Source organism: Colletotrichum fructicola, assembly GCF_000319635.2.
Source record: "Colletotrichum fructicola Nara gc5 chromosome Unknown KSG_Nara_v1_contig05, whole genome shotgun sequence".
NCBI classification, from domain to species: domain Eukaryota; kingdom Fungi; phylum Ascomycota; class Sordariomycetes; order Glomerellales; family Glomerellaceae; genus Colletotrichum; species Colletotrichum fructicola.
Window position 1 is genome coordinate 3,306,914 of NW_027094055.1, and position 24,697 is coordinate 3,331,610.

General features: G+C 54.8%; 4 protein-coding genes across 4 annotated transcripts; 1 reads left to right on the forward strand and 3 right to left on the reverse strand.

The window, feature by feature from the left end:
• Positions 1 to 19: 19 nt before the first annotated feature.
• RTP1 (RNA polymerase II assembly factor RTP1) lies at positions 20 to 2,852 on the reverse strand (the record flags this gene model as incomplete). The annotated part of the gene is made up of 3 exons (XM_032023832.1): positions 20 to 2,190; positions 2,237 to 2,649; positions 2,710 to 2,852. 3 exons carry the CDS (start codon positions 2,850 to 2,852, stop codon positions 20 to 22), a joined length of 2,727 nt encoding a protein of 908 aa, XP_031879420.1.
• A 2,720-nt stretch (positions 2,853 to 5,572) lies between these two features.
• On the forward strand, positions 5,573 to 7,225 carry APP1-1 (Phosphatidate phosphatase APP1; the record flags this gene model as incomplete). The annotated part of the gene is made up of 2 exons (XM_032023833.1): positions 5,573 to 5,904; positions 6,028 to 7,225. 2 exons carry the CDS (start codon positions 5,573 to 5,575, stop codon positions 7,223 to 7,225), a joined length of 1,530 nt encoding a protein of 509 aa, XP_031879421.1.
• A 1,506-nt stretch (positions 7,226 to 8,731) lies between these two features.
• CGGC5_v009612 (uncharacterized protein) lies at positions 8,732 to 9,152 on the reverse strand (the record flags this gene model as incomplete). The annotated part of the gene is made up of 2 exons (XM_066152196.1): positions 8,732 to 9,044; positions 9,130 to 9,152. 2 exons carry the CDS (start codon positions 9,150 to 9,152, stop codon positions 8,732 to 8,734), a joined length of 336 nt encoding a protein of 111 aa, XP_066008524.1.
• A 12,547-nt stretch (positions 9,153 to 21,699) lies between these two features.
• On the reverse strand, positions 21,700 to 24,244 carry prp43 (putative pre-mRNA-splicing factor ATP-dependent RNA helicase prp43; the record flags this gene model as incomplete). The annotated part of the gene is made up of 3 exons (XM_032023835.1): positions 21,700 to 21,816; positions 21,999 to 23,868; positions 23,925 to 24,244. 3 exons carry the CDS (start codon positions 24,242 to 24,244, stop codon positions 21,700 to 21,702), a joined length of 2,307 nt encoding a protein of 768 aa, XP_031879419.1.
• Between the last annotated feature and the right edge of the window lie 453 nt (positions 24,245 to 24,697).

Genomic DNA, 24,697 nt, shown 5'->3' on the forward strand with positions numbered 1-24,697 from the left:
CTCAGTGAAAATTCCATGTTCACTCAATCTCTTCTATCCTGGGCCGTTTTGTGTTGACAGAAGGGAGCGACCGGTCCTGGTCAATTGCCAGGCCTGCCAGGCGACCGATGCCTGATTCCGCAACGGAGCTCTCTGCCGGAAGGAGTGTGGAAAGTTGCCAGTTCTCCATGCTCTCAATTACATCGCGAGCGTGTTGCTGAACCAGTCCGTCGTTGTCTGTGACGGCAATGTACTTTAGCGTCCTCATAATATCCTCCCGGCTTTGATCCGTCAAGCCGAAACCAAGTCTCCTGCCTGTTTGCTTTGCATCGTCCAGGGCTCTGACGAATCCTAGGATCAGGAGGATAGCTGCTCTTCGAAGGATTCCCTTCTCCATTTCCCGTTCAAGGGTGAGAACACTGATGCAGAGATCAACTGCGATAGACACCAAATCGGACCCAACACCAGTGATGTTTACTTCGATTGCAGAGGAAAAGATTGATAGAGCGGAAGTCCGCATCCGGACATCTTCGCTGCCTCTTTTGCTTTCCCAGCCCTCGACGATCTGAGTCAAGATCTCGTTCTTTGCCTGTTCATCTTCATTCATCTCGTCTCCAAGATCTGGCACGTCGCCTCCCCAGGCGTCCTCGGCCTGTTTCTTCTTCATGTCTTGCAGGCGCTTCTCGCGAGCTTGTTTCGCTTCCGTTTTCGGTCGATGGCCCCTTCTTCCAGCGATTGACAGAAGCGTCTCAGAGACCCTCTTTGCAACATCTCCAGTGAACGTTTCACCGAGGTGCTCAATCACTTGGAGTAGCGCCTCTCCAAAGCGTAAACGAATATCGGTTGTTGACGTCTCCTTGGCGTCCAGGTAGTGCTCTAGGATCTCCTGTGTGGCTGCCTTCGGGTGTTTGTTTGCCAATTGCGTAAAGAGCTTGATGACTCGTAGGTTTATGAAGTCCTCGCTATCTTGCAGCAATGACGAGAGAAGTACGAGTGTTGACTGAATGTCGAGAATCGAGCTGTTCGAAGCCACTAAACCTGAGAGGAGGTTGAGGCCTTCGGAACGTACTGGAGGCGGGTTATCTGCCTGGGTTATGTACTCTAAAGCAAGCTTATACGTTTTCCTCTCTTCAATCTGCTTGTCGTTGGGCACGAACGCGTCTTCCTCATCTGGATCGATGGCGTCGCGATACTGAAGTAGGAGAGCTAGGTTCTTTGCGGTAGGGGAAACATCCGGTCGTCCTGCGTTGCCCAGTTGATCGAGAGCCTTTTCCAGCGTCTCGGAAGCTTCAGGTTTGAGACTCGACTTCTTAAAGCCTGGTGCGGTGATGACTAGATTCAGCAAACTCAGAGCAACAGCGATTATGTCGTCGGGATGATCTTGAAGGCTGGCCGGATCCAGGATCTGGCACACAAGCTCGAGCACTTGCGTCACGCGGCTGATGAGCTTGTCTGGGGCTTGTTCCAGCATCTTCTGCAATACTGTGATCTCCAGAAGCTTCTTGATCTCGTCACTACTCTCTCCCTCCTCGGACTTGAACAAGACCTCTGCCTTCTTTGCAGCCGTGGTCGACTGGAACCACCGGCTCAACAACTCCAAGAAGAATAAGGATATCTCTTCTGGAGTGCAGCTCGCCGTCATGAGTCTGACGAGAGCAGACGATCGCTTTTGGATCTCTCCCCAGTTGAGTTCTGGAAGTTGCGAGCCTTGACCGAGTGGAGTCGCAATGATTTGCAGGTCTCCATCGGATGTGGCCTGATATTGCCATTTGATGCTGCCTTCGGCCGTTTCTCCACGGTAAACGAGGTTTTCAATGATAAGATGAAGCTTGGTGATAGAAGCACTCAGTTTCAAAAAGGTGTGAAGCAGCGAACGTGCTGGCTTCGAATACCGTTCTTCCGTTTTCGGGCTGGTGTCGCCCCAGCAGGAGACCGCCCATAGTTGGAGCAGAACAGGATCAAGCATCCGTCTTGTTTGTGCGGGATATGGCGTTGAGTTGATTAGGCACGATAGGCGCTTGAAAGTGACAAACAAGTCGTCCGCAGTGACGAGAGCCGCCCTTCCACTCAAATCGACTACGTCCGTGTCCTCTTGCTTGATCTTGAGGTCGACAATGTCAGAGTCCTCTTTTTTAATCACAGTGCTACCTTTTCGAGATGGATTCAGATTGCGCAACAGCGGCTCGACAAAGGCGTTCCAACCAGGAGACCCTGCAAACGTCAGTGCATGCATGAAACGCCAACCCACAGGACTCACCGGGTGCTCCAAATTGTTTCCTTCCTAACACGCCAAACATAATAATCTGAGCCGCAGCTGTTGTCAGTTCCGGACCTTCTTTGCCGTCCAACAAAACGATGAGCTGAGGTGCAACTGCCGAGAACCAATCTTCTGGAGACACAACAGTGGGGGGCGATGTAATGATGCGAGTCACAACGGCCATGGCTTCTTGCGTGATGTTGGCGCCCCGTTTCTGAGGAGCCGCAGCCTCTGAGGCTTTGAGTGTACTGCTGGGATGCACAGAAAAGACGAATTCCATGGTTCCTCGCACGCCGTCCGGTCGCAATGGGATCAGCGTCAAGATCTTCATCAGCTCGGGGCGGAGCCATGACGGCGCAACGTTGGGCTTAATGAGAGCATTCATCACCGGCAAAAGGTTCCAAGCGCCGTTCCTAGACCCTTTGTCAGAATGCGATGCTTCTAAGACGCTTGGCCAAGCCGAATTTACCTACCCATCGATGAGCTCCTGGAACTCTCTTTGGGCGGCTTCTTTCGAAGCGGCATCGGCGGAAGGGTCAAACGCCCGTTTTCCGGCGTCAAGAATGCCGTCCGCGAGCTTGGATTTTGGGTCCTTCTCAGGGGTGTCTGATTCCATGGCGGCTGATTCTTGATGTGAGAGACTTCAAGATCCCGTCTTAGTAATAATTCACTGACGTCGGTGCTAGAAGAGACGATGAGTGCGAAGTTGGCAACGGCCCGGCAGTTCTCACTGTGTGGGTCGCGTCACGTGCAGGCGCGCCCACCCACGCGGGAAGTGGTTGCCAGGTCTCAGACGCGTCTCCTTCCCTTTCGCGTTGATTGTTTTCTCTAGCTCATGCTGCCCTTCGTTTTATTCGAAGTTTTCCCCCAGGTTCAACTTTTCCACCAACACGCTTTCGCTACGCACCACTTGCAGGAGCCAATGCCGGATACTCAACTTCGCCGGGGCTCAATTCGAATCGCGACCTGGAGACCAGCTGGACGCGCCCTACCCGATCGATCTACGGGCTCTCTCGTCCCGTGTCTGCCCCAGACGCGGTGGTTTTTCGCACGACGCCTCCCCTTCAGTTCTCCGACTCTCATTTTCCTCACGGAATGTCTATCGCAGACCCTCGGCACGGATTGTGAGACCACGATACGTCGCTTCCGAGCCTGTAACAGGACCTCGCTTGCCGCGGCTGGATCTATCGTGGCCTCGACAAATGCAGTCCCGCCGAGAGAATGGGTTTCGGAACTTAACCCTAAGTTGCCCTTTGGTTCAAGTATTGCGTCTGCAGTCGTCGACTCTGCCTTTTAAGTCCGCCTGGCTGCAGCAAGGCTTCGCCGCTGAAAAGTGGTGTAGGCTGAGCGAGGTCGACGTGGACGGACCGGCAGGGAACACAGTCCAGTCACCACCTGGTGCGCGAAAGGAGGGTTACTATGAGTCGTTGTGTAAGAGCCTCTGGTCTGAGGCCGCTCGTCAGAACCCATCCGCTGGAACCAGTACTCTGGCCAAGAATAGGTCGATTGGGGGTGACAGCAGACATGACTCGCGGGATCTTGCTGGCAGCACACTGCTTTTTCCAGGCTTATGATAGACCCAAGTGGCGGCTATCGACCTGTGTGAGGAGACCAGTGGGCAGAGCGCAGCGTTGGCCACGAACAGTCAGCATCGAAGTTTCTTCAACATCGTCGTGGTCTTCCCTTGCCGGTCGCACTTCAGTGTTGCGATGATTCCATGGCTACGCACGGAAACTTTTCGATCTGACAAGACCAATTGCCATGCTGACAGCTCTCGGCACCCACACCTCCAACCACGGCTTGGGACTTACTCAGCAGAATAGCTGCCCGCATCGGATCTCGCAGCCAGTCGGCGTTCCCCCGAACCACACCCAGGCAACTGCCCTGGATGTGACATGCCTGCATGTGATCTGGCCAGGCGCATCAGCCTCCAGTCGTGGGTTCTGTCCCACGACATCGGAGGACGCCAAATCCCCGTTGTCCTCCCCTGGAGCCCAACACTTCCCCGTTGTTCGTTCAGTCATGAATCTCAACGGATGAGAGCGCGGTAGTTTATGGATGTCTTTCGTCCGCGCGGAATGCCCTCCTTTGTCCACCCACACAGACGGAGAGGAAACGAAAACTTGTCCCAGGAGGCCGTGCGATACAAGCAGAGAGAGTCTTTTCGATTGTTCAGGGCCCGCCCAGACTGCGATTCAGCTCGTCGAATCCCTGCTGAGCTGAGTATATGAAGGCTGCGGCTCGTGAGCAGAGGGCAATGCAAGCGATCCCCGCTGCACTCTGAGAAGGAGGAGGGGGGCTGTCGAGCAGATCCATTCGATTCTGGGACCCATCTCGTGTTGGAGTCAAAGTTTTGTGCTTGTCCAGAATCGTTTGGATATGGATGGCAGCTCCTTTTCAAACCGCTCAGGGAGCGCTTATTCGAATCAAAGGGCAGGCCATCGGAAGGTAGCCCTGGTTGCCATCTCTCCAGCAATGGCGAGATTGGCGACCCCCTGCGACTGGGGATAAGTCACACCCATCTCTTTCCAATCACTTCTGATACAGGTGCTAACTCGTTCGGACAGGACCGAACACCACGATACGCGAGCAGGGGGCATCTGGGTGCGGTTGATAGTGTTTTGGGGCTGAGAACGGGGAGCAGATGGGTCCAGAAACATGGCGCAGGGTGCCCTACTTTAAACTTGGCCGCAGTCCACGGACAGCCCTTGTAACTTGCATTGGCTTCCAAATGCTTCTGCAGAAAAAGCTCGTCAATGCTCCAGGAACATCCCATCAATTGAACAATTTGAAGCTTGTCGCACTCGGCCAACAATCTTAATCTTCGCAGTGGTCCGAAAGCCACTCATTCGCTAGAGTGACAGCGGCCCCACCACAAGAAGCTTGATTCGCTTCCCCCATTCGCAGACTTCTGAAACCCGCTAGACAGTCGATCTCGGGCCTAGGCTACCCCCAGCACTTTGACGTCACTGTCTGCAGCCATGCCAGGAACGGCTTGGGGCCAAGAACAAGGCCTTGTCCGCCGCCATCTCATTCAAGGCAGGAGGGTTAGAGTGAGAAACAGTCAGCAACGGCGGGACAACAGACAAACACAATAAACTTCTCCCTCCCGTCTTCTCTTCACCCGTCGTCACGCACGCGACGAGTTTTCTTGTTTCTCCCGGCGAGGCCTCTGAGAGTCCTTCCGCTTGATCAGGCCCGGTGCTGCATCGGATCGTGTAATTCGACGTTTACGCTACTGCCCCTTTGTGTTGTCACACTCGGGATCGATTGGTTTGTCACCTTTTTATCGAACTCGCATCATCAAATCGTCTCCTACGCAGAGTTATCATCATCATGGCTCTCCTCCGCGCGTCTCTCCTGCCTCTGGCGCTTCTGCCGGCAGTCCTCGCCGCTCCCGCCGATCCACCTCACGCGGTCGTCGATCCCTCACACCCAATGATCACTCCTCCACCTACCCGCGTCCGCCGCAGCCCCGACCTCACCGATGACATCGGTAGCTACGTCCACAGCGTTCTAGGCGGCCTGGGCAGCGATGTCGCTTCGTTCGTCGCCTCCGGTGTCCCCAACTTCTTCCAAAACTTCCCGACCGGCAGCGCGGTCCTTAGCTCCCTGGGGATCAGCGACGGTGATCTCAAGGCACAGCCCACCCAAGTCCTGAATATCCCGTAAGTACATCTTGCAGCACTCACACACACGCCGGAGCATCCTCCGGGAGGCGAAAGCCAAAATTAGACTCCTCCTGTGTAACCCCAAACATCACATCATGCTGACTGTTGCCTGCTTCCCAGGGCGTACGGCAATTGGACCGACGAGGGCTGGAACGTCCGCATCCACGGCAACGTCTTCAAGCAGCCCAACATCAGCCAATCCAAGGTCGATGACCTGGCCAACATCTTCCTCATCGACGTCGACGTCGATCAGCTGCCCGCGGATCAAGCAGCACAAGCGCGCAATGTCACCAAGTCCATCTTCGTCGTCCAGCAGGGCGACCAGAATGTCACCATGGACTTTGTCAACGACGTGGCGGTACGCCCTGGCGCGAGCGGAGGTGCAGTCAATGCGCGCGGCGGCGCCCAGAGGGTCAACCTGCCGTACTTGACGACCTCGGAAGGCGACTTTGACGCGTTTGTGAAACTGCAGAACACCACGGGCAGCGGCGGCGGACATTTGCTTCCGGGCAACCAGACGAGCTCCATCCAGACGCTTAACATGTACACCAATGGCACGTTGACGGGCAACGCGACGGCGTACCTCGTGCCCACCGAGGGCATCACGGTCTTGTCAGACATTGACGACATCTTGCGCATTACCAAGATCTACCAGCCCAAGGAAGGTCTCCTTAACTCGTTTGCCCGTCCGTTCACTCCCTGGGAGAACATGCCGGAGATCTACGCCAACTGGTCAGCGTCGATCCCCGACTTCCACTTCCACTACCTGACCACCACGCCGGAGCAAGTGACGCGCAACTACATGGAGTTCATCTACAAGACCTACCCCCTGGGCAGCTTCGATACTCGTCCGCTGAACTTCTCTGACGTGAGCGCGACCTTGTCGATTCGTCGGTTCCTGCTCGACAAAATCTTCCAGACGTTCCCGCAGCGCAAGTTCATCCTGGTCGGCGATACCACGAACTCGGACGTGATGAAGGCGTACCCGGCCATGTTCAAGGACTACCCCAACCAGGTGCTGTGCATCTTATTGCGCAACACCAGCGCCACCGATGACGGTGACAAGTTCCCGTACAACACGGAGGGATTCAAGGACATCCCGCAGAACAATTACATGTTCTTTAAGGTGCCCAATGATCTCACGAATCTGGACGTCAGCAACGCACAGTGCTGGAACCAGACCATCCCCCAGAACGTCACGTTCAAGACGCAAGGACTGCCGTTTGGACTGGGCAACGCTGCTGGATCTCTCTCACCGCCGGCTACGTGGGCACTGGCTGTTGGACTGCTGCTATTGAGTGTTGCGGCTTTGGTATAAATACGGCTTGGGGTATTTTAGTGAGATGACTTTATGATACTTAATTGCAGCATTTGATATTATTGCCTGGTGACCCACTTCTTCCTTAGCCCAAGTAATCATCCACATTCTCCGATAACAAGGACGATCCCACCGTACGTGCATCGAATTTCTTGAGGTATGGGACGGACAAGCTAGCAAGGGCCCATGCGGGCTGAAGAGGAGGGAGTTTCTCGCAACGCACGCGTGCCAATGTTGCGGTGTCGGAGTATTCCCCGATGGAAATGACTGGGTAAGGCGACTTTTCGGGGGGCAAATGAAAGGGTTCCACGGCCCGGTCGAGATGCTACAAATGTCTCATTCTGCACCCAACACGCAAGTATGGGGGACGGAGAACCGGAACGCTGGCTTGGAGGAACGTGATTGGACACCCACTTTGATGCAGGCCGTACTCCCACGTACAATCATGCATATTTACGGTGTGCCTCTTGTCTACTCTGACCTGGCTGCCTCTTGGAGGCCAGGCTTGATTGGTTTGCCATGCATCCGGTGCTGCAAGCGCCTCTTTTCGATCTTGATACCTTTCTTATTGCTCCCAAATGGTTATCGTGGGGCTGCAACGGGGTTGCCGCAAATAACCCCCGAGGCGACAGACGGTGCCACTTCTTTCTCGTGCGAACCAAGGGGCTCACGGGCTGAAGCCGGGACCGTCCATCGCCTTGCCTGCCGGTTGAGACAATGCCGGTGAGAGTGAAGGGTGACGGAAAAAGATTCCCCCTCCGAGCGTTCTGCCGCGGGCAATGCGACTCGGGTGGGATGCTCCGGGCCGATCTGGTCCTTTTTGGGTACCGAAATCGGGATGTAAGGCGGCGGGGCGCCTTGTCCACCACCTTCGGCCTTGGTGATGGCTGGGAGCCTCTACCGGACTTTTGGAAGTTGTAAGGCGCCTTTTTCCGGATCTGTCACGAGCGGCCCCTGTGACGACCCAGGTGATACGGGGCCATGCTGCGCTGACGGCAAAAGGGTGTGCGCCTACCACACCTCTAGTTTCCGAGAGTAAGGACCCTCCAACTGATTAGTGGCGCGTTGGTCCTCGGGAGAGCTGGTCAGGATCCCACGCGGTTGCAGTCGAAATTGAAACAGAGGTATATAACATGCGCGAGGTTCATATGTCAGTGGCGGCGACTCGGCGAGTGGTAGTCGCACACCAGGCGCAATCGAGATTGAGGGACCCCAGACAAGCTGAAGATGGCTGTATGGCCTGAGCTATTTGTTGTAGCAGCGGGGTGCGCACCGCAGCCATGTTTTCCGAGAGTCAGGAACCTCTAGCTAGCCAGCACAGGCTGCAGACGCCCCTTTGATGCATTAGCCACGAGGGGCAGGTACGTTGAGAGGCTCTGTGTCTTATGTAAGTCCAGCGGCGTGTCAAAGTACCTTGGCTGGAAAGTATGAGCTGGGTACTGTACACAGATGTGGAGGCTGTCAGGGCACCATTGAACAGGACGGGGCGGGACAGGTTGTCATAGGCTAGGATGATAAACGATTTGCGAGAAGGGCTGCAGTGGGATGGTCTTGGAGGCAGGTGGCGCAGCAGGTGACCATATCGTGAGTCGTGATGTCGACTTGTTGGCGCCATGTCGACGGCTCACGCAAAGTAGGTGACCACAACACGACCGGCAAGCCGTAATCCCGCCTCCTCTCGCGTAGCAAAGGACATCTGAGGTGTTTCGAGGGAGGCGACCGTTGTGTCAGTCGGCTATTCGTTTTCTCGAGATGCCGCGACATTTGTTGCGATGGATGCCGCGATGAAATCTGCGTCAGCGGCCAGAGGTACATGGTCCTGTTGTCCATTTCGTCAGCAGTGTTCAGTCATCAAGCCCTCATAGGCCTCGGTCTCGTTTCCGTGCCGTCGCATGTGGTCTTACCTGGGCCCCTCGTGCATCTGCATGGCGCACATCGCATGGCTAAAGGGCTCCCCTTCTAGGATGCCACCCAAAGCAATGCAGCCGAGAAAACACCTCATCTTATCACGGCCATGACCCGGGGTGCTTGTGATTACATGAGGGCTGGTGTAGAGATGAGTGTAGTGTGGTGTGCGTTGCAGCCGCTACCCGCAGTCTTGGAGCATGAAGGGAACGCATCCCTTCGGGAATGTTGCCAGAACTTCAGACATCAGTAGTTTCTACCGCCAGTATGCGCGTTGTGGATACTGTCGTCGTGGGGGCATTCCGATTTGAGAGACGGGTTCAAGGCCGACATTGAGCAGAGACACTGATGTTGGATGCAAAAATGTCGCAGTGGGCGTACTGCGTAGGTAAGGTAGGTAAGGTATGAGGGCCGTGGAGTCGGAGACCACACCACAGCCAACCGAGAGGAAGGCAGGTTCACAGTCGAGGGACGTGGATGAGAGATGTCGAGGAAGGCGGACCCGGAATCGGGCTCCACTCGGCCGCATGTGGTCTGTGTCACCTACCCGCAGTGACCTGTGAACCCGGTAGCCCCGTCGCCCGTTGTCATGCTGCTGCGGTGATTTTGGCGCAGGTTCTGGCGCGGCATGGAACATCGGTCGGTTCACTGTGGGCCTCCACTTCCACATCTTCTGTCGCAGTACCGTACCCTAAGGTAAGGTGAGGAAGGTAGGGTCTGAGGGCATCAGATAGGCTTGGTGGCGCTGTGTCACCTCATACTGCCTGACTGCTTTACAGAGACTTTACTGCGCGTCGCATGCCTTGCACGGCTAGCGTCCTGCTGTTGGTGCTGACTTACATCTCCTGCCAAGCCGTCTTCGTCTGCCCGTTGCTTCCATCAGGGTGTCTCGTCCGTCTCGGAGGTGGTCGGGCAGATGCGGTGTTTGACGGAGTTGGGGTGACATAATTAGCCCGGCTAACTTTCGGCGCTGCGGCGCGGGCTGGGGTCCCGACTTACTTGGGTGCTTAGCAAGTTCCATGGCGCTGATGTGGAGAGTCAAAACGGCGCGGGCGCGCTGTGTTGTTGCGTGTGCCTTCTGCTGTGTCACCTTTCTGTGCGACACACCATCATTATCTCACCGTTGGTCGACCATACAGCATCGCGCTGGATGACATGCCGCGAGCAGGCCTTACCTAACTCAATAATTCAATTGAACTCAGTGCGTGCTGACCAATTCGAGATGTCGCGGAGGTGTCATTGACAGCCGTGATACCGGACCTCGCGTCAGTCATCCATGAAGTGAAGTCCCGTCGCAACGTGAAGTTTTCACCTCTGTCCTTGTTCCTGGAAGAGCGAGGTCAGACTCCACTTTTCCCATACAACAGGTACTCGTCTAAGGTAGATGTACGAATACCTTGCCTTACCCAAGGCAGGTAAGTGCCAACGGGGAGTCAAGTACAGGCATTGCCTGTTGGGGTGGGACCTTCCGTTGGTTGTAAGTGCAAGTGCGAGTACGTCCACGCGTGTCTGCTCATTATGTATCGTCAACCGAGCACATGCAACAAGGTATTTTCCATCATGAACAATTCGAAGTCTGGCAAGCCATCACCTTCACCTATCGTATCTACCTGATAAAGTAGGTAAGTTAGGTACTTCCGGAACCCTGCTCGCCTTCTCGAAGCACGGTACCTTTCACAGGGATGAAAGACTCAATTCCTGGCTTTTGAGGCTGGCCGTAGACAGCATAGCGCTTGACATATTTTCCAGTCAAATGGAGGAAAGTACCTGCCTGCCTACCTGCCTACCTGCCTACCTGCCTACCTGCCCTACGTGCGCGCTCCAATCGCAGGAATGCAATGCCAGGATGGCCTGAGGTCACACACGCAACCTGTCTCCAGTCCAGGTAGTGAGGAAGGCGCTTTCCATTCTGGGATATCCTCGCTGTCCGTCTTCCTTTGTCATTTCTTGCCGTCGCTCCCTTTCAACACCAACAACACCTGAACCATCAAACAGCAGCCAACATCAACTGCAACGGCTCCAGGCTGCTGCGTCAGATGAGGCCGCTTGTTTCTGTCGTCAACCAATTGCCGTCGCAATAAGCTCGTATCAGAAGGTTTATTCGACCCTGGCCTCGCTTCTGCCAATGCTCCCACGCCTTATTCTTCGGCATCCAAGGATCCCAAGCAGGCGACAGGTCACAATGGATGAGTTGTTCTGCCAACCGCATCGACGCCTTAAAAACATCCTCGCACGTGCAGCATGTAATGTTCGCGACGCAGACACTCTCACCATCAGCACTGGCATACATGACGGCAAGCGTCAGCCAACACCGACATCGCCTACGCCGCGAAGAAGAAATGAAGACTCTGTCTGTCATTGCGGAGGGGCGACTGCCGCAAGACCGAGATCCAACCTACCCTACCGACACTAACGTAATGACCGCCTTCGCATCCGAGATGCTGCGATGAGAATATCTCCTTGACGAAGCTCCAATCAAGGCTTGGCGATTGGGGTCGTCTTACACCTCGCCTGTGTCTCGCCCACACGGATACCTTGCGGATATACACCATGCTTCGAGGTACCTTACACTGCCCTCCCACCCTGCCCGGCCTTGACCTGCTTCACCCCATCTTATTGCTGCAGCCCGCTGATGATCTAATCCAACCCAATCAGGTTCATGTAGTACAAACTCGTCAAATCGGTTACAACCACCACCACCACCACCACCGCCAACAGCCTGCATTGGACAACATCAATGCTCGGTGACCCTGGTTCTCCATGCGTGGGTCCCAGCCTGCCGGCCTGCCGGCATGAGAATATCGAATCCTTCTCGCTCTGCCTTGTCGTCAACGACCCCGAATCGCCATCAGGCGACACCCTAATTGCTACCTTGGGCGAGGTGGTTACCAATTTGCCCATGGCTGACTCGGCTCGATGCAGAGCTTCTCTTTTCCACCGCGGCCGGCCTTTGTGTTCAATCACGCCGTCTTCCACCGACCCCAACCCTGGTGGCCATGGCTCCGCCTGTCGCCGATTTGGACGACATCCGGATCTGAGAGATCCCCGCTGACCTTTCGAAATGTACCTTTGCTACAACCGCCCGTTTCCGCTCGGCCCAATCAGACACTCCACGCTCCACGATCTCATTGCAGCGTCACGATCGTAATCGTTGTTCCGCGATGCATGTCTGCAGCAGGCTTGCGTATGCTGTACCTCGATGCCAGTCGCTCGTCGTATCAACCCCATCTTGAAAATGCGCTTGTTATGGCTGTGCTTCGCTTTCACCTGCGCGCCAACAAATGATTCGCAGAACTTCTAGCCACTTGCCAGTTCAACGGCCCACATTTTACGTGACATCCGTTTCTTGGAGGTCAAAGAAAGACTTCTAATTTCGGACTACGGGGTGTTGCATTCATTCCATATCGATGCAAGAACATTTCACGCGGCGGCTGCTGGCTACCGGAGCAGGACGAAGGAATGTACTTCTGGATTCTTTCTGATTACCGATTAACACCTGCAATATCCGCCTATCAGGCCCATCGCCACCATCAAACTCCTGGGCAAATGATGGATATCCCATGCAGACTGAGACCCCAATCTCTAAGCCATGTCGTTCTGTCTCTCTCTGCGCAGATTATCTGCCCAAACCCCAGCTCCAAGGCGGCCGGGTCCGCAGAGCGTCGTTCGCAGCTTCTCAGTCGGCCTTTGCAGGATTTTGTTTTCTTGTAGCCATGTCCCGGTTGGACTAGTATGATTCCATGCTGGACGAGGCGAAGAATACACCCCAACTTCAACTTATCGGTTGTACTGGGCCACGTTAGCGTCAGCTGTTATGAACATGCCGTCTGGCTTCACTTACAACAACGCAGTCTTCGCAACGGGCACCGTGGACATTTACCCAGCCGGGGCAGTCAACGCCATGCTTGTATCTGTTGACGCAGGGATAGCGATCCATATTATACGGCGGTCGTGGAAAGTTTCGACCGTGAAGTGGGTGGCTTTCTAGTCAATTCGGTGAAAGGGGGGTAAGGTTTCCAAGATGTCTTGCCTGTGTGGTTTGCAGGAGTCCAGAGACGGTTGGACAGCGTGCTGGGAAGCACACTTTTTATACTCGAGGTCTCGGATTTCGGCTTCTGGTAACAGGCTGAGGTGAGATTGATTTGCATCTGGTCACGCTTCTCCTACTTGCAGCACTATCTTCTCGAAAACGATGGAATGGATGCAGAAATGCAGGCTGACTGCTCACAGGCTGCTAAGAGCGGCAAAACTCCATGGGAACGATGCAAGGCCTGTCGACAACACACGGTAGACAAGAGGGTTTACCCACTTTGATACTATATCTGCGCGTCTGCACGATGTGTGACTTCGCCCGTGGCTCGCGGCCCATCAATGACGGATAGACAATTGGGGATTGGCTCCCGCACTGGAACGTGGCTTGCAGACACCAACCACAGCAAGAAAGATGAGAAGTGACAGGAGAGTTGCAATGTCAGTAAAGCAACTCTTCTTACCCGGGTTTCCCGATGGAGGGTAGGCCTGTCCCTCCTCGGCGCCTTGCTGGCCCCTCAGTCCCTCGGAGTGGGTACGCCAAGTATCTCCCAGGAGCAGTTTCCAGCCGAGAAGCTACCAGAATACGCGACCTTAGAACGCCTTGGGGTTGATGGATCTCAGTTTTGGGCTTGCTGCAGGGTACCGCCGTGAGCGGGCACCAAAAGGTCGTGCGACGCGAGACGCAGCTGGACGCCCATGAGGCTCAAAGGGGTGCAGTGATGAACATCACGATCTGCAGGAGCCCGCGACCTGACAGGCGGGGAGGGGCGGATGAGAAGCCGTTGGTGTTACTGGATTCGCCGCTTCTGAAATACATATGAGCTATGCGTTTCTTACAACCGGCTGACCATTATCAACACTTGTAATATTTGTCAAGAACCTCCTTTACAGATAAAGCGAGCAGACCCAGGCACCAGCTCCCTCCACAACAGCGTGGGAGAGAAAATCTGCTGCGGGACGGACACGGACGAAGCGGCAGAACTGGCGGATGGGTACAAACGGCGTATGCAGCGCTTCATGTACATCAAAGTACCCTCGCCGTGGCACCACCGCAGCTGCACGCCGGCGTTTCTAGTCTGGCTGACCTCCCAAGTTTCTCAGCTAATGCAGCAATATCCAAAAAGGGTTGGGGTCTCGAGGATCATTCGCAGCAGAAACCTGCACCGTGTTGTATTATACATGGCAACGTCGACATCCTTCCCCATCATGTCATGTACCCAGCACGCGAATGCATGCACAGTGACCTTGGAACCGGGACCGAATATGAACAATCAAAAGACTGGAGGAAAAGGAATTGCCGACGCCAATCTCGCGTCCGTTACTTCCATACGCTCTCTACGACACGCCTAGACTTCACAACAACACGTTTCACTGATGGCAGCTTTGGACCTTCGGCGCACTTCATAATGGTATGGGGATCCAGGCTGCGCCGGCGAAACGGAAGCTTCCAATGGCTTTGCTGCCTGGCAGAACTCCGACCTGAATGCAGCTTGTTTCGTCTTTGAGCAGAAAGCGTTGCATTTGAGGTCCTCTCGACAACCTCCACCTGATTGATATCTGCACTTGAATGGACTCAGAAGCGCCCGCACATGGATATCACAATGCAGAGCTAGGATCAAGGCACAAAAAAGGAGAAGCGCGGGAAGCTTTGCAATGGCGAGCCGTCGAGACAGCACGCGAGCGCAGACACGTTCGACGATACATACCCAGTGTATCGAGCAGGTCAAGTGGGACGGATCATCCAGGGGGGTTTGGAAAGTCAAGACGTTCGAGCTCCGCTTTCGCTGTCTCCTCGCGGAGTACTTCAATGAGGCGATCCCGGCTTCCACCCACATGGCAAGCTTAAGCCGGGAACTAGAGTCTAGCGGCTCCGTGTCTGGTCCTTTTCGAAAACGCCATGTTCAAGATGGAAATCCAGAGACGGTATCCGAATCTTGATATCTCTGGCAAGGAGCCTACCAGACCAGTCTTTATGAGAAAAAGCTTGACTCTTGGGTTGTGGTAGGAAGTATGGAGACCTCGCAGCCTCTACGTTAGACGGCGACCCTCTGAAGGTCCCTTGGCGGGCTTTCAAGGGCTACGATACCATTCTCAGACTTTTGCATACATGGCGGCTTGACTTCGCACCAGAGAGGCACACCATATGCCAGAGTTAGTGCTGCCCAGATCCCTGAAGATGCGGCAGAAGCTTAAGGTATGCATGCTTCCGCTCCAGCTATTGACCATCATGGCCTTCCAAGCTTGCGAGACGCAAAGCAGGCTATCACAAATGGCCCCTTTCAGCCAACAGCGGACCATGCCCGATCTTATCCTTCAATGGCAACTTGGCGCATTGACGCAAATCATGGCTCCCGCAACATGTATGGCTGCACGACAGCAGACCTGGCTCATGCGGCACCAGACAGACAAGCTGCTGAGGCAAAGGGGGACCGCACTCTAAAGATGATAAGACTGCAGTCTCTTCTGCGTTGGGAAAGAAGCTGTGATTCACGACACATATCGGCATGCAACAAGTACATCGAAGACTTGGCTTGTACATGGGGAGGCCGGCCGGGTCGAATCCATGCCCCTCGAGTAAACGTTCAGAACAGCAACTCGGCCACGTCTGTCCGTCTGGCAGCAGTAATCGAAAACGGGCGCTGCGAACCTTCCAACTGAGGCGTACTTTTATTTATATCTTGGTTTTGATTCGCTGTTAGCTCCGCCCCCCTCCTGTTGACTGCAGTTTGGCACTTCGAACCATCTACTTCGTCTCCCGCCAACGCAACGTGGGATTTGGAAGGAAATTTACTTTCGACTACCTTGCAGACGCTTGAGTGCCGCTGTAGACTCAAATCGACCAGGCGATGCCGAGAGAAGTGTGCCGCGGACGACCTTGTACTAAGGTGCCCGCGGATGGTGGAAACCCGCCAAAAAACCAACCGAGCTGCTCGCATCCCGGCCGGAGGGTTGAGCGTACGGGTTGCAGACGGCCGTACCCGACGTCGTGTCCGAAGGCTTCTTTGGTGGCGCTAGCTAGGATGTTCTAATGGCATCAGTGCCATGGTTCTTGGACTGATGGGCATCATCCCTAGTGTTTCAGTGGGACATCGGTTGAGGATAGTCTTTTGACTTTCCCAGGGCTCTCCTTAGCAAACCCCTCCTATTGCTCATTGCGGATCCCCGAGTTCGGTCCTAAGACACGCGTGGAAACGTAAGGGCATTCCAGAAAGCCTTGGGTGCAGTTGGAAGGCCAGAGGAGAGGCGCGGGGCTATCGAGACAGGAAGCCGACTTGGCGTCTTCTGGTCTCTTTTCCAGAAAGCCCAGTTGACGTTACACATGCCCCAGGAGGCAACCTAGTGCACAAAGTTCGGTGGGCGGACGACTAGGATGCCGGGATCGCCTTTAATCCTTGAGACGAAGATTGGACTACCGGAACATCATCTTGAGGTTGTCCACAACTGGAAACAACTCCGTCTTTCGCTCTGACCTCGCCTGAGGTAGCTTTCGAATGATTTTGAATGAGTGCTGTATTCCCCCCAAAACAGCAGACGACGACATCGGTGGGCGGAACCAGGACAGTCCAACAGTGTGAGCTCTTGTTCCGATCCACGCACATACAACTCAAACTTATTGACATGGTCAGTAAGACGGGGACCGAGGAATAGAGGAAAGGCAATGAATGCTGACTCTCACGTGTACTTTTCGATTCATTGGGGCATGCAATTTGGGCAGCATAGATCACGTTTGGGCAGAGTGGCAACCGGCGCTGCATACTGCTTCGTGGGATTCCCGGGCGCATAGGACCCATGCATGGCAGTGGGAGCATGACTTGGGCGTCCCACGACCGGCCCCAAACCTTCTGCTACTACGCGCAAGCTCTTGCGAGTGATGGCGACAAGAAAGACTTTCCCCCCTTTCGTCCCCGCCAAGGGATAGTCTGCTCCCCGAATCAACCTCTCAGACACGACCGGAGCGCGTCCCGGCATGGGCGACTGCCAGGAAAAGACTATGGCCGAGAAGAGGCAAGAAGCCAGCAGGAGACAAGAGACTAGTATCAACCAGAGCACGTCGTTTCTGCAACCCGCAAAGTATATCGAGGTGCCGAAGCGACTTGACCTCACACCAATTCCTGCGCTATGGAACCAAGTGTTCTATGGCGGTCATCTCGCCTGCCCAACTTGCAGACATGGAGCAGAGGAGCAGCAAAGAGGACCCATCCGTTGAAAACCCCGGGTCCCGGGGCTACGTGCCTTACGGTGCGCGGTCATGCTGAATGGAGCCAGGAACTTCCTACCTTAGCGGCCGCTGCATCCTGGCCAGGATTTGGGTCAGCCAAGTAACATTTCGGATCCGGGCGGACCACGATGGGCTGCCGTATCATTTGGCGGAAGGGCCAGGGAAAGCCACATTCGGGATGACCCTAGCCTCAGAGAAACCGACCTGGTTTCCGTCTTTGAAGGCCTAGGCCTCAACAGATGCTTCTGAGGGGTGAAGGAGAAGGATGCCTAGTCCCCGACCACCGAGACACGCACCTAAGCGTTCCGATTCTTTCCTTCATCGACTCCAAATTGCTTCGTCGGTGGCTGGCAGCAATTGTTTCTTATGGTCCCGGTCCATACACTGGTGTGGATACCCGGCCTTTCGGGCAGACTCAGCAGCTCTGTCGCAGGTAACGTACGTCCTAAAGGCTAAGGGAAAGACCATCGAGATCCTCGCGCACATAGACTGCTGCACCATATGCAGGTTTTAACCGGCAGGAGAGGGGACAGAAGGCGATCTGCAATGGAGCAAGCAATGTATGCGAAGACGCCTGCATTGCCCAGGCTGATGAGTGCTTTTTCGCGCTTCAAACCTCTATGGTGGATTCTTCTAGTTGGCCCGCCTCTGCTGTGCCTCGTTCTGAATTCGGCTGTCCGACAAGCCTTTCTTTTGCGGATTTATTCTGACCGTACCATTGCTGCTTGGTCATGGCCTCACCACGCCACCTCGCTTTCTGTCACCTACGCTTATCGAAGAGATGATGAGATGGCCCCGAGGATCTGGCTCAAGTCGATACATTAGGTGGATTTTGGCGTGATACTGGCGGCAGCGAAAGAACTTTGCTACTGGGACCGGCGAGCGATACCATTTGCGAGTCAGAAGAGGCCAAAACGGGGCAGATCTTCTGCCTTGTGGGCGGGCGTTATAGCCCCCAGGGTTGGGATTGGGAGAACGCTGTGGATCGTCGCTGCCAGCTGTGCTCCTCGGTGCGCGCTCTCGGCTTCTGATGGGCAGCCCGAGACAGCTGGCTTTCTGCAGAACGACCGATGCCCTTAGTGGCTACGCCTGCTGTTGGAGACTTCCTCCAACATGCATCTTTCGTTCGTTATGCTGTTGGAGTTATTGAGACATGGCCATCTTCACCGTACATGCGCCTGCGCCGACGCCACTGGCTCCTCCAGACGCGCGGGTTCAGACTGCAATCATCAGGGTCGGGGGGTTTGGGAACTCCCGCCTACGTGTCTTTCTGCGAGGATGGAGCAATCTGACTTGCCTGCCAAAAACAGAAGCAGATTACCGTACAGCGCCCACTCCTCGGGGCAATACGCCCCTTCAGACCTTGTTTGGCGTTGCAGCAATAGGACATTGACCGCTCGACAACACACGGTTTCAGCACCATCATCTGTCGATGTCCAAGGAGGCGTGATCCATCAACCGTTTACCAGCCTGCGGATATGATTCCTAACATTGATTTGGTGTCGTTGGCTCGGTTACGTAAGGTACCAGATGGAGGGTGAGTACAACGTGCGCAATAACGCCGCATCAGCAGGCGTCGTCTAGAGTCTTGAAACTTGCCGTCTTCCCTGTCGTTTTCCTCGATTTCGTACAGTCTTGGAAAATTCCGGTTTGGGCCCATCAGTCTATGAGCGGGCCCCTGGAGGTCTCTGGCGGGGATGGCACGGGGACCGCAGGCTCTTGGGTGCCGTTGAGTTGTTGAAGTCTGACAACGTCAACGTTGATTGACTGGAGTTTTGTCCGAGAGCTTCTATTCGTCAATTATTCGGGGCACCTCTGTCCCACGTACGTCACTTATATCCTGGGATTTTGCCCACCTTTGACGAGACTCGATGTCAGTTGTTGGCCCCCGCACTGAAAGACAGGGTTTTCTTTCGAAACATCCTCAATTGGGAGTCGATAACTCATTGAATTGAATGTTCTTTAGTCAGCAGACATGAATCTGCAAGATGGGCAAGTCGAGTCAAGATGATGGCTTTCTTTGCAAAGCCAGGCAACCCTGCTCTCCCGTCGTTGCAACAGCCTACGGATACCAGTATGTAGGTACACTACGCCATACTCTGGTAAGCGCGGGGACGACAACCGGCCCCCACGGTTCATCCATTTCCTCTCTCTGCGCTAAGAGTCCGGCCAGCCGTCATCGTGGCATGATTTCTCAGGGAATGATGGGCGTCCTGGCATTGCGCCAGCGCGAGAAGAGTTAGGTTGGCTACCGGGGGACTCTGTACCCTTAAGGGTCCATACATGAGACAATCGAAGCACGCTGAAGGGTCTGGACTCGGCGATTTCACTAAGGCACGCACTCGCCACCGCGGACGCCGGCCGGAGAGAGCCCATGAACAATACCATTGTCGGTATATGTGCGAGGGTAGGAGCGTAAAAGTCCCCAACGCTGCGACCGTTTCGCGCTCGTGGCCTCTTCTGAAGAAAGCTTCTGGAAAAAACTTTCATCTGCAACATACTTCGGCGCGTCTCCCTCAATGGAGCTAGAGAGTACCTAGGTTACACCGGGTTGACCGCCGGCATACACGACGTGACGACCGTCAGCTTTGCTCGGTCATCTGCGCCGACAACGCAGACACACGCAGAGTCTCTTCCATCGAGTCTGTCTGCTTCTTTCTTTCTTTCGTCGATTTCGGTTTTTTGCCCCCTCGTCCATCTTCGCTGACCTTACCTATTCCTTGCCTGGCTTGCGGATAGGGGCACATTCTTACCAGGGGCCTGGCCAAACTCTCACCTGAACTGACCGACTTGCCGCTACTTGTCGCTACCTAACCACTGGCGCTGACCGCTTACACCTGCTAGCTGCCGCTACCTTGCGGTACTTGCTGTGCCCTGCCCGCTATGTTGTACATTTCAAAGTTTTTCGCACGCTTATTTTTTGCTTTCTTGTCTCACAAGTGGAGTGGTCATTGACCACGCGCTTGACACGTGTATGGGAAATTGAATAAGGCCCGGGGGGGATTGTGAGCGAAGGCAAGGGAATGTGGCTAACTAACGGGTGTAGCAGCCCGTCCGGATGCTACTCTCGGCCAGATCCCCGCGCGTGCAAGTGCCAGCGCAAAAGTCGTGTGCTCCGTTCGTCATGGAGACTGGAGTCATGGTCATGGAACCAGGGAAACAAACCATGGAGGAGAGCCCCAGGACAGGGAAGTGAAGTGGACGAGGAAGAGAAGATCGTTGCTCTGTTTACCGCTGCTTGCAGCCTCGTCACAGACGTTCTTACACCTTTCTTACGCAGTGATTACAGTATCGTTGCCCAATATATTCCCATTTAATTACTCTCGTGATGGGGTTTTCGCCGTCATGGGAGCCCAACTATTCGTATCTGCTTGCTTCCCTGCCCGCCTCGTCCGCCTCGCCCGCCTGCCTGGACTTTTTCAATGGAGTATCAAGCCATTCCCCCGCCGTCGCATATCACATCACATATACACACATATCCTTCTCCTCTCTCACACACACCGCGGCCCAGCACGCGTTAGCCCCCGCGATAGCCGGAATGACCCATCATATCTTGCATCTGCCGAGCTTCGGGCCTTTCAGTCGGGTATCGTGAAAACTCGACTGAAAAAAAGTTTTTCATCACCAGTGTACATACATTAGTCTTGCGCGGCCTCAGGCGTCCGAGAGCGAGCCCACTATACGTGTAACCAAAATACGTGTGATCCTGTGAGAAATATGCCCCTGTTGAGAGCTTTGAATTTTTGTCGTCGGTTAAAACTTTGCCTGATTTCACCAGACCCTTTCCCCCCTGTAAGGCGCCGTTGTCAGAGTCTTCTTTTTTCTTGTCTCTTGTCCCCCGACGTCCCGAAAGTTGGGAAATAAAACTGGTAATCAAGTGCGGGTAACAACTAATTAACACCACCGACCACCCTTGCCCCTCCAATTAAGATTGGGAATGTTCTATATTTTTTTGTCTTCCTTGGATGTTCATGGGACAAGGTGTCCGTTTGTGGCGTGTGTGCCCTTGCTTTCTAGGTAGCGAGTTATTGCGTGAGAGAGAAATTCTCCATGTCCGGTCTATATCAAAACGCCCAAACCCCGGTCCGTCGCCCAACCTCCCGGCTCCCGATTGAAAAGACCCTCATTTGACGTCTCGATCGGGGGCCTCTTTCTCTCTTCTATCTCTACGGCACCTCTCCGTCGGGGGTGCGTTTCTTGCTTTCTCTCATTTCGCCGAGTCGTATGAGGGAGCCACCGGTATCGTAACGTAGCCTCGAATACGGGGGCTCTGCGGAGGACGGATTGACGATGGCATTGTCACTCTGACGAGTATCGCTCACCGGCCCTTCTTCATGGCCTCCTTGCGGCGCTTCTTCTCCGTCGCGCGCAGGAGTGCCGTCTTGACTTCGCCCTTTTCGAAGGAATCGAGGTCGTAGTAAACGGGGGCGATTTCCTGCAGCACGGGGTAAATGCATTAGCATTGGCTCTTTGAATTAGGTATAGGTATGTAACACCGCACAAGGCAAGTGCCGAAAGACAGGGGGGAATGGAGATCGGATCGTCGTGGTTTTGGAGAGACGAGTATGGGGCTGTGCGAATGGAGATGGAGCTGTTGGGTAGGATTGGGGTGCTTACCAGTAGCCACTCTGGCCTGATTCCGGTGCAGGTGCGAATGTACTGCTTGGAAGTCAAAACAAATTCGTTGTACAGGACCCATTCGTAGTCTGTCTTCAACACGGTTGAGGGGTGCATCATGACAGCCTGGTCATCCTTGATGGTGCGGTAGACCTTGCCGGACGACTCCTTCATTGCGACTTGCATGAAGAAGCCAGACAGCAGGGCGCGGCGGATGTTTGTGTAGTAGTTCTTGTCTTCAAACGGCGTAGAAACGAGCTCAAGGCCATGAGTCTCCATGATGCGCTTCAGCTGGGCGCGGACATTGTCTGCGCTGCTGAGATGACGGAAGGAGAGGAAGTGCTCGTGACACCACTTCTTGGGATCAGAACCGACAACGTTGCCCTGGCCCTTGAAGGCGTGGTAGGCGTTGAGAAGGGTGAGATGGTCACCCTCTGGGTGGGAAAAGTGCGACTTCATCTCGTCGGCGCGCTTACGCTGAGCAGCGGGACGAACCCAGATCTGAGGGACGGAGAGTAGGGAGGTGATGGACAAAATCTCGTTGGAGCAGTAGAACTCGGGGGACGAGATGAGCATGACGGCGAGGGCGGGGTCGAGAGGGAACTCAGAGGCGAGAGAGCCGAGAGTGGTGAGCTCGCCATCATCATCGAGACATGCCAGGTAGTTGAGCTCCTCGAGGGCGCGCATCATGGTTTCAGGGGCAGGGGGGTCCATAAGGTCGAAGTGGACGAGATCCTCAACGCCAAGTTTCTTCAGCTCGAGGACGGTGTTGGCGAGGTTGGAACGCAGAATTTCAGGGTGCGTCTGCTCGATGAGCTCCTTCTTGAAGGCGTTCTCGGTGTAGAGACGGAAGCACTTTCCTGGCTTGGTACGACCGGCACGACCAGCACGCTGCTGAGCGGAGGCCTTGGAGATGGGAGAGACCAGGAGGGACTCGACACGGATACGGGGGTTGTAGATCTTTTGCTTACTGAAACCGGGGTCAACGACGTAGACAATTCCATCGATAGTCAGCGAGGTCTCGGCAATGTTGGTCGCAACAATGACCTTACGACCCGGCCTGCCGCCCTTCTTGTAAGGCGCGGGCGCCTTATCGAAGATCTTCTGCTGCTGGTGCGGCGGAAGAGTTCCGTAAAGGGGGTAGACGGCCAAGGGCCCGGCATCAATCTCCCTAATCATCTCGTCGGCCTCGAGGTTGATTTTCCTGCAGGCATCCTCGATCTCTTCCTCTCCCGTGAGGAACAATAACACATCACCCTCGCCCTCAGAAGCGTGAATCTGGAGGACCGTCCGAATAGCGGCCTCAACGTAGTCTCTCTCGGGCTCGGGGGTATAGAAGATCTCGACGGGGTGGGTACGACCGGGCACGGCGAGGAGCGGCGCGTCGTTGAAGTAGCGCTGGAACTTTTGGGCATCGAGGGTGGCGGACATGACGATGATCTTGAGGTCAGGGCGGCGAGCGGCGATCTGCTTGAGCAGGGCCATGAGGATATCGGTGGCGAGGGTACGTTCGTGGGCCTCGTCGAGAATGATACAGCTATACCGGGACATCTCGTGATCGTGGATTGCCTCGCGAAGAAGCATACCGTCGGTCATGTACTTGAGGATGGTCTTCGGTCCTGTCATATCCTCGAAACGGATGCTGTAACCAACCTCCTCGCCGAGGGTCACATCCATCTCGTCGGCCACACGCTGCGCGACGGACATAGCGGCAACACGACGGGGCTGGGTACAAGCGACCAGCTTGCGGTTCAGCTGGGGGAGCTCGTCGTAAACGACATATTGGGGGATCTGCGTTGTCTTTCCGGAACCGGTCTCACCAACAAAGACGAGGATCTGGGTTTCGTGGTACTTGTCGAGGAATTCTTGCCTAGGGGCTGTGTTAGTGATTGGATCGTTGAGGATGCAAGTGCAACGAGGGCTTACCTTTGCTTGTGTACAGGCAGATCGCGACGAGTCTGCAGGATCTGGAAGTACTTTTGCGAATGAGGGCGTCCGGTGAAGGCATTCGTATCAAGGTCCTCCACCTTCTCGGCTTGCTTGGCGGTCGTGGAGCGCTGCGTGAAATCGGCAAAAGGCGAGTTGGGGTCGAGATCGCCATCGCCGCCGTTCTCGTCCTTCATGTGCGCAAGGTAAGGGTTGTACTTGGGCGCTTCCTCGGAGTCCTCCTTCTTGACCTTCTTCCTTGAAGCTCCGTCTCTGTCGGCACTGAGGCGCTTACCGCCCTTAGAATCGGTATCCGCCATCGTGGGTCAGATGATCGGAAATGATGGGGGTTTGCGATCGTGTTGGTGTGTCGAAGGGGGCTGCGGAGGGATGAGTTTGCGCCTGACTTTCGACTGCGACAACAGCAACAACGACTGGACTCGAAGACGCAAGCAAGGCAAGCGAGGCTCTCTGGGAAACTTTTTGTTGTCGCGGTAAAAATTTGGGCGGGTCTCCAGCACAGACCAATGAAAGGGTGGGATGATAAGATAACGCAAGCTTATGCATAGAGACACAGTGATATGCATCTTACACACTGTATGGAATACTTGGGATGTCTTAAAGGTCTCTTGGTGATCCTTCTTTCGCATATACTCTCTGGCGGCCTGCTCTTCTTTCTCTGTTCCAGGCAGTAGACTCCATTTTGTATTGAAATAAGAAGAAGATTGCACATCTTTCCTGTACTAAAGCGACTACTTTTCCTGTGTACTTGG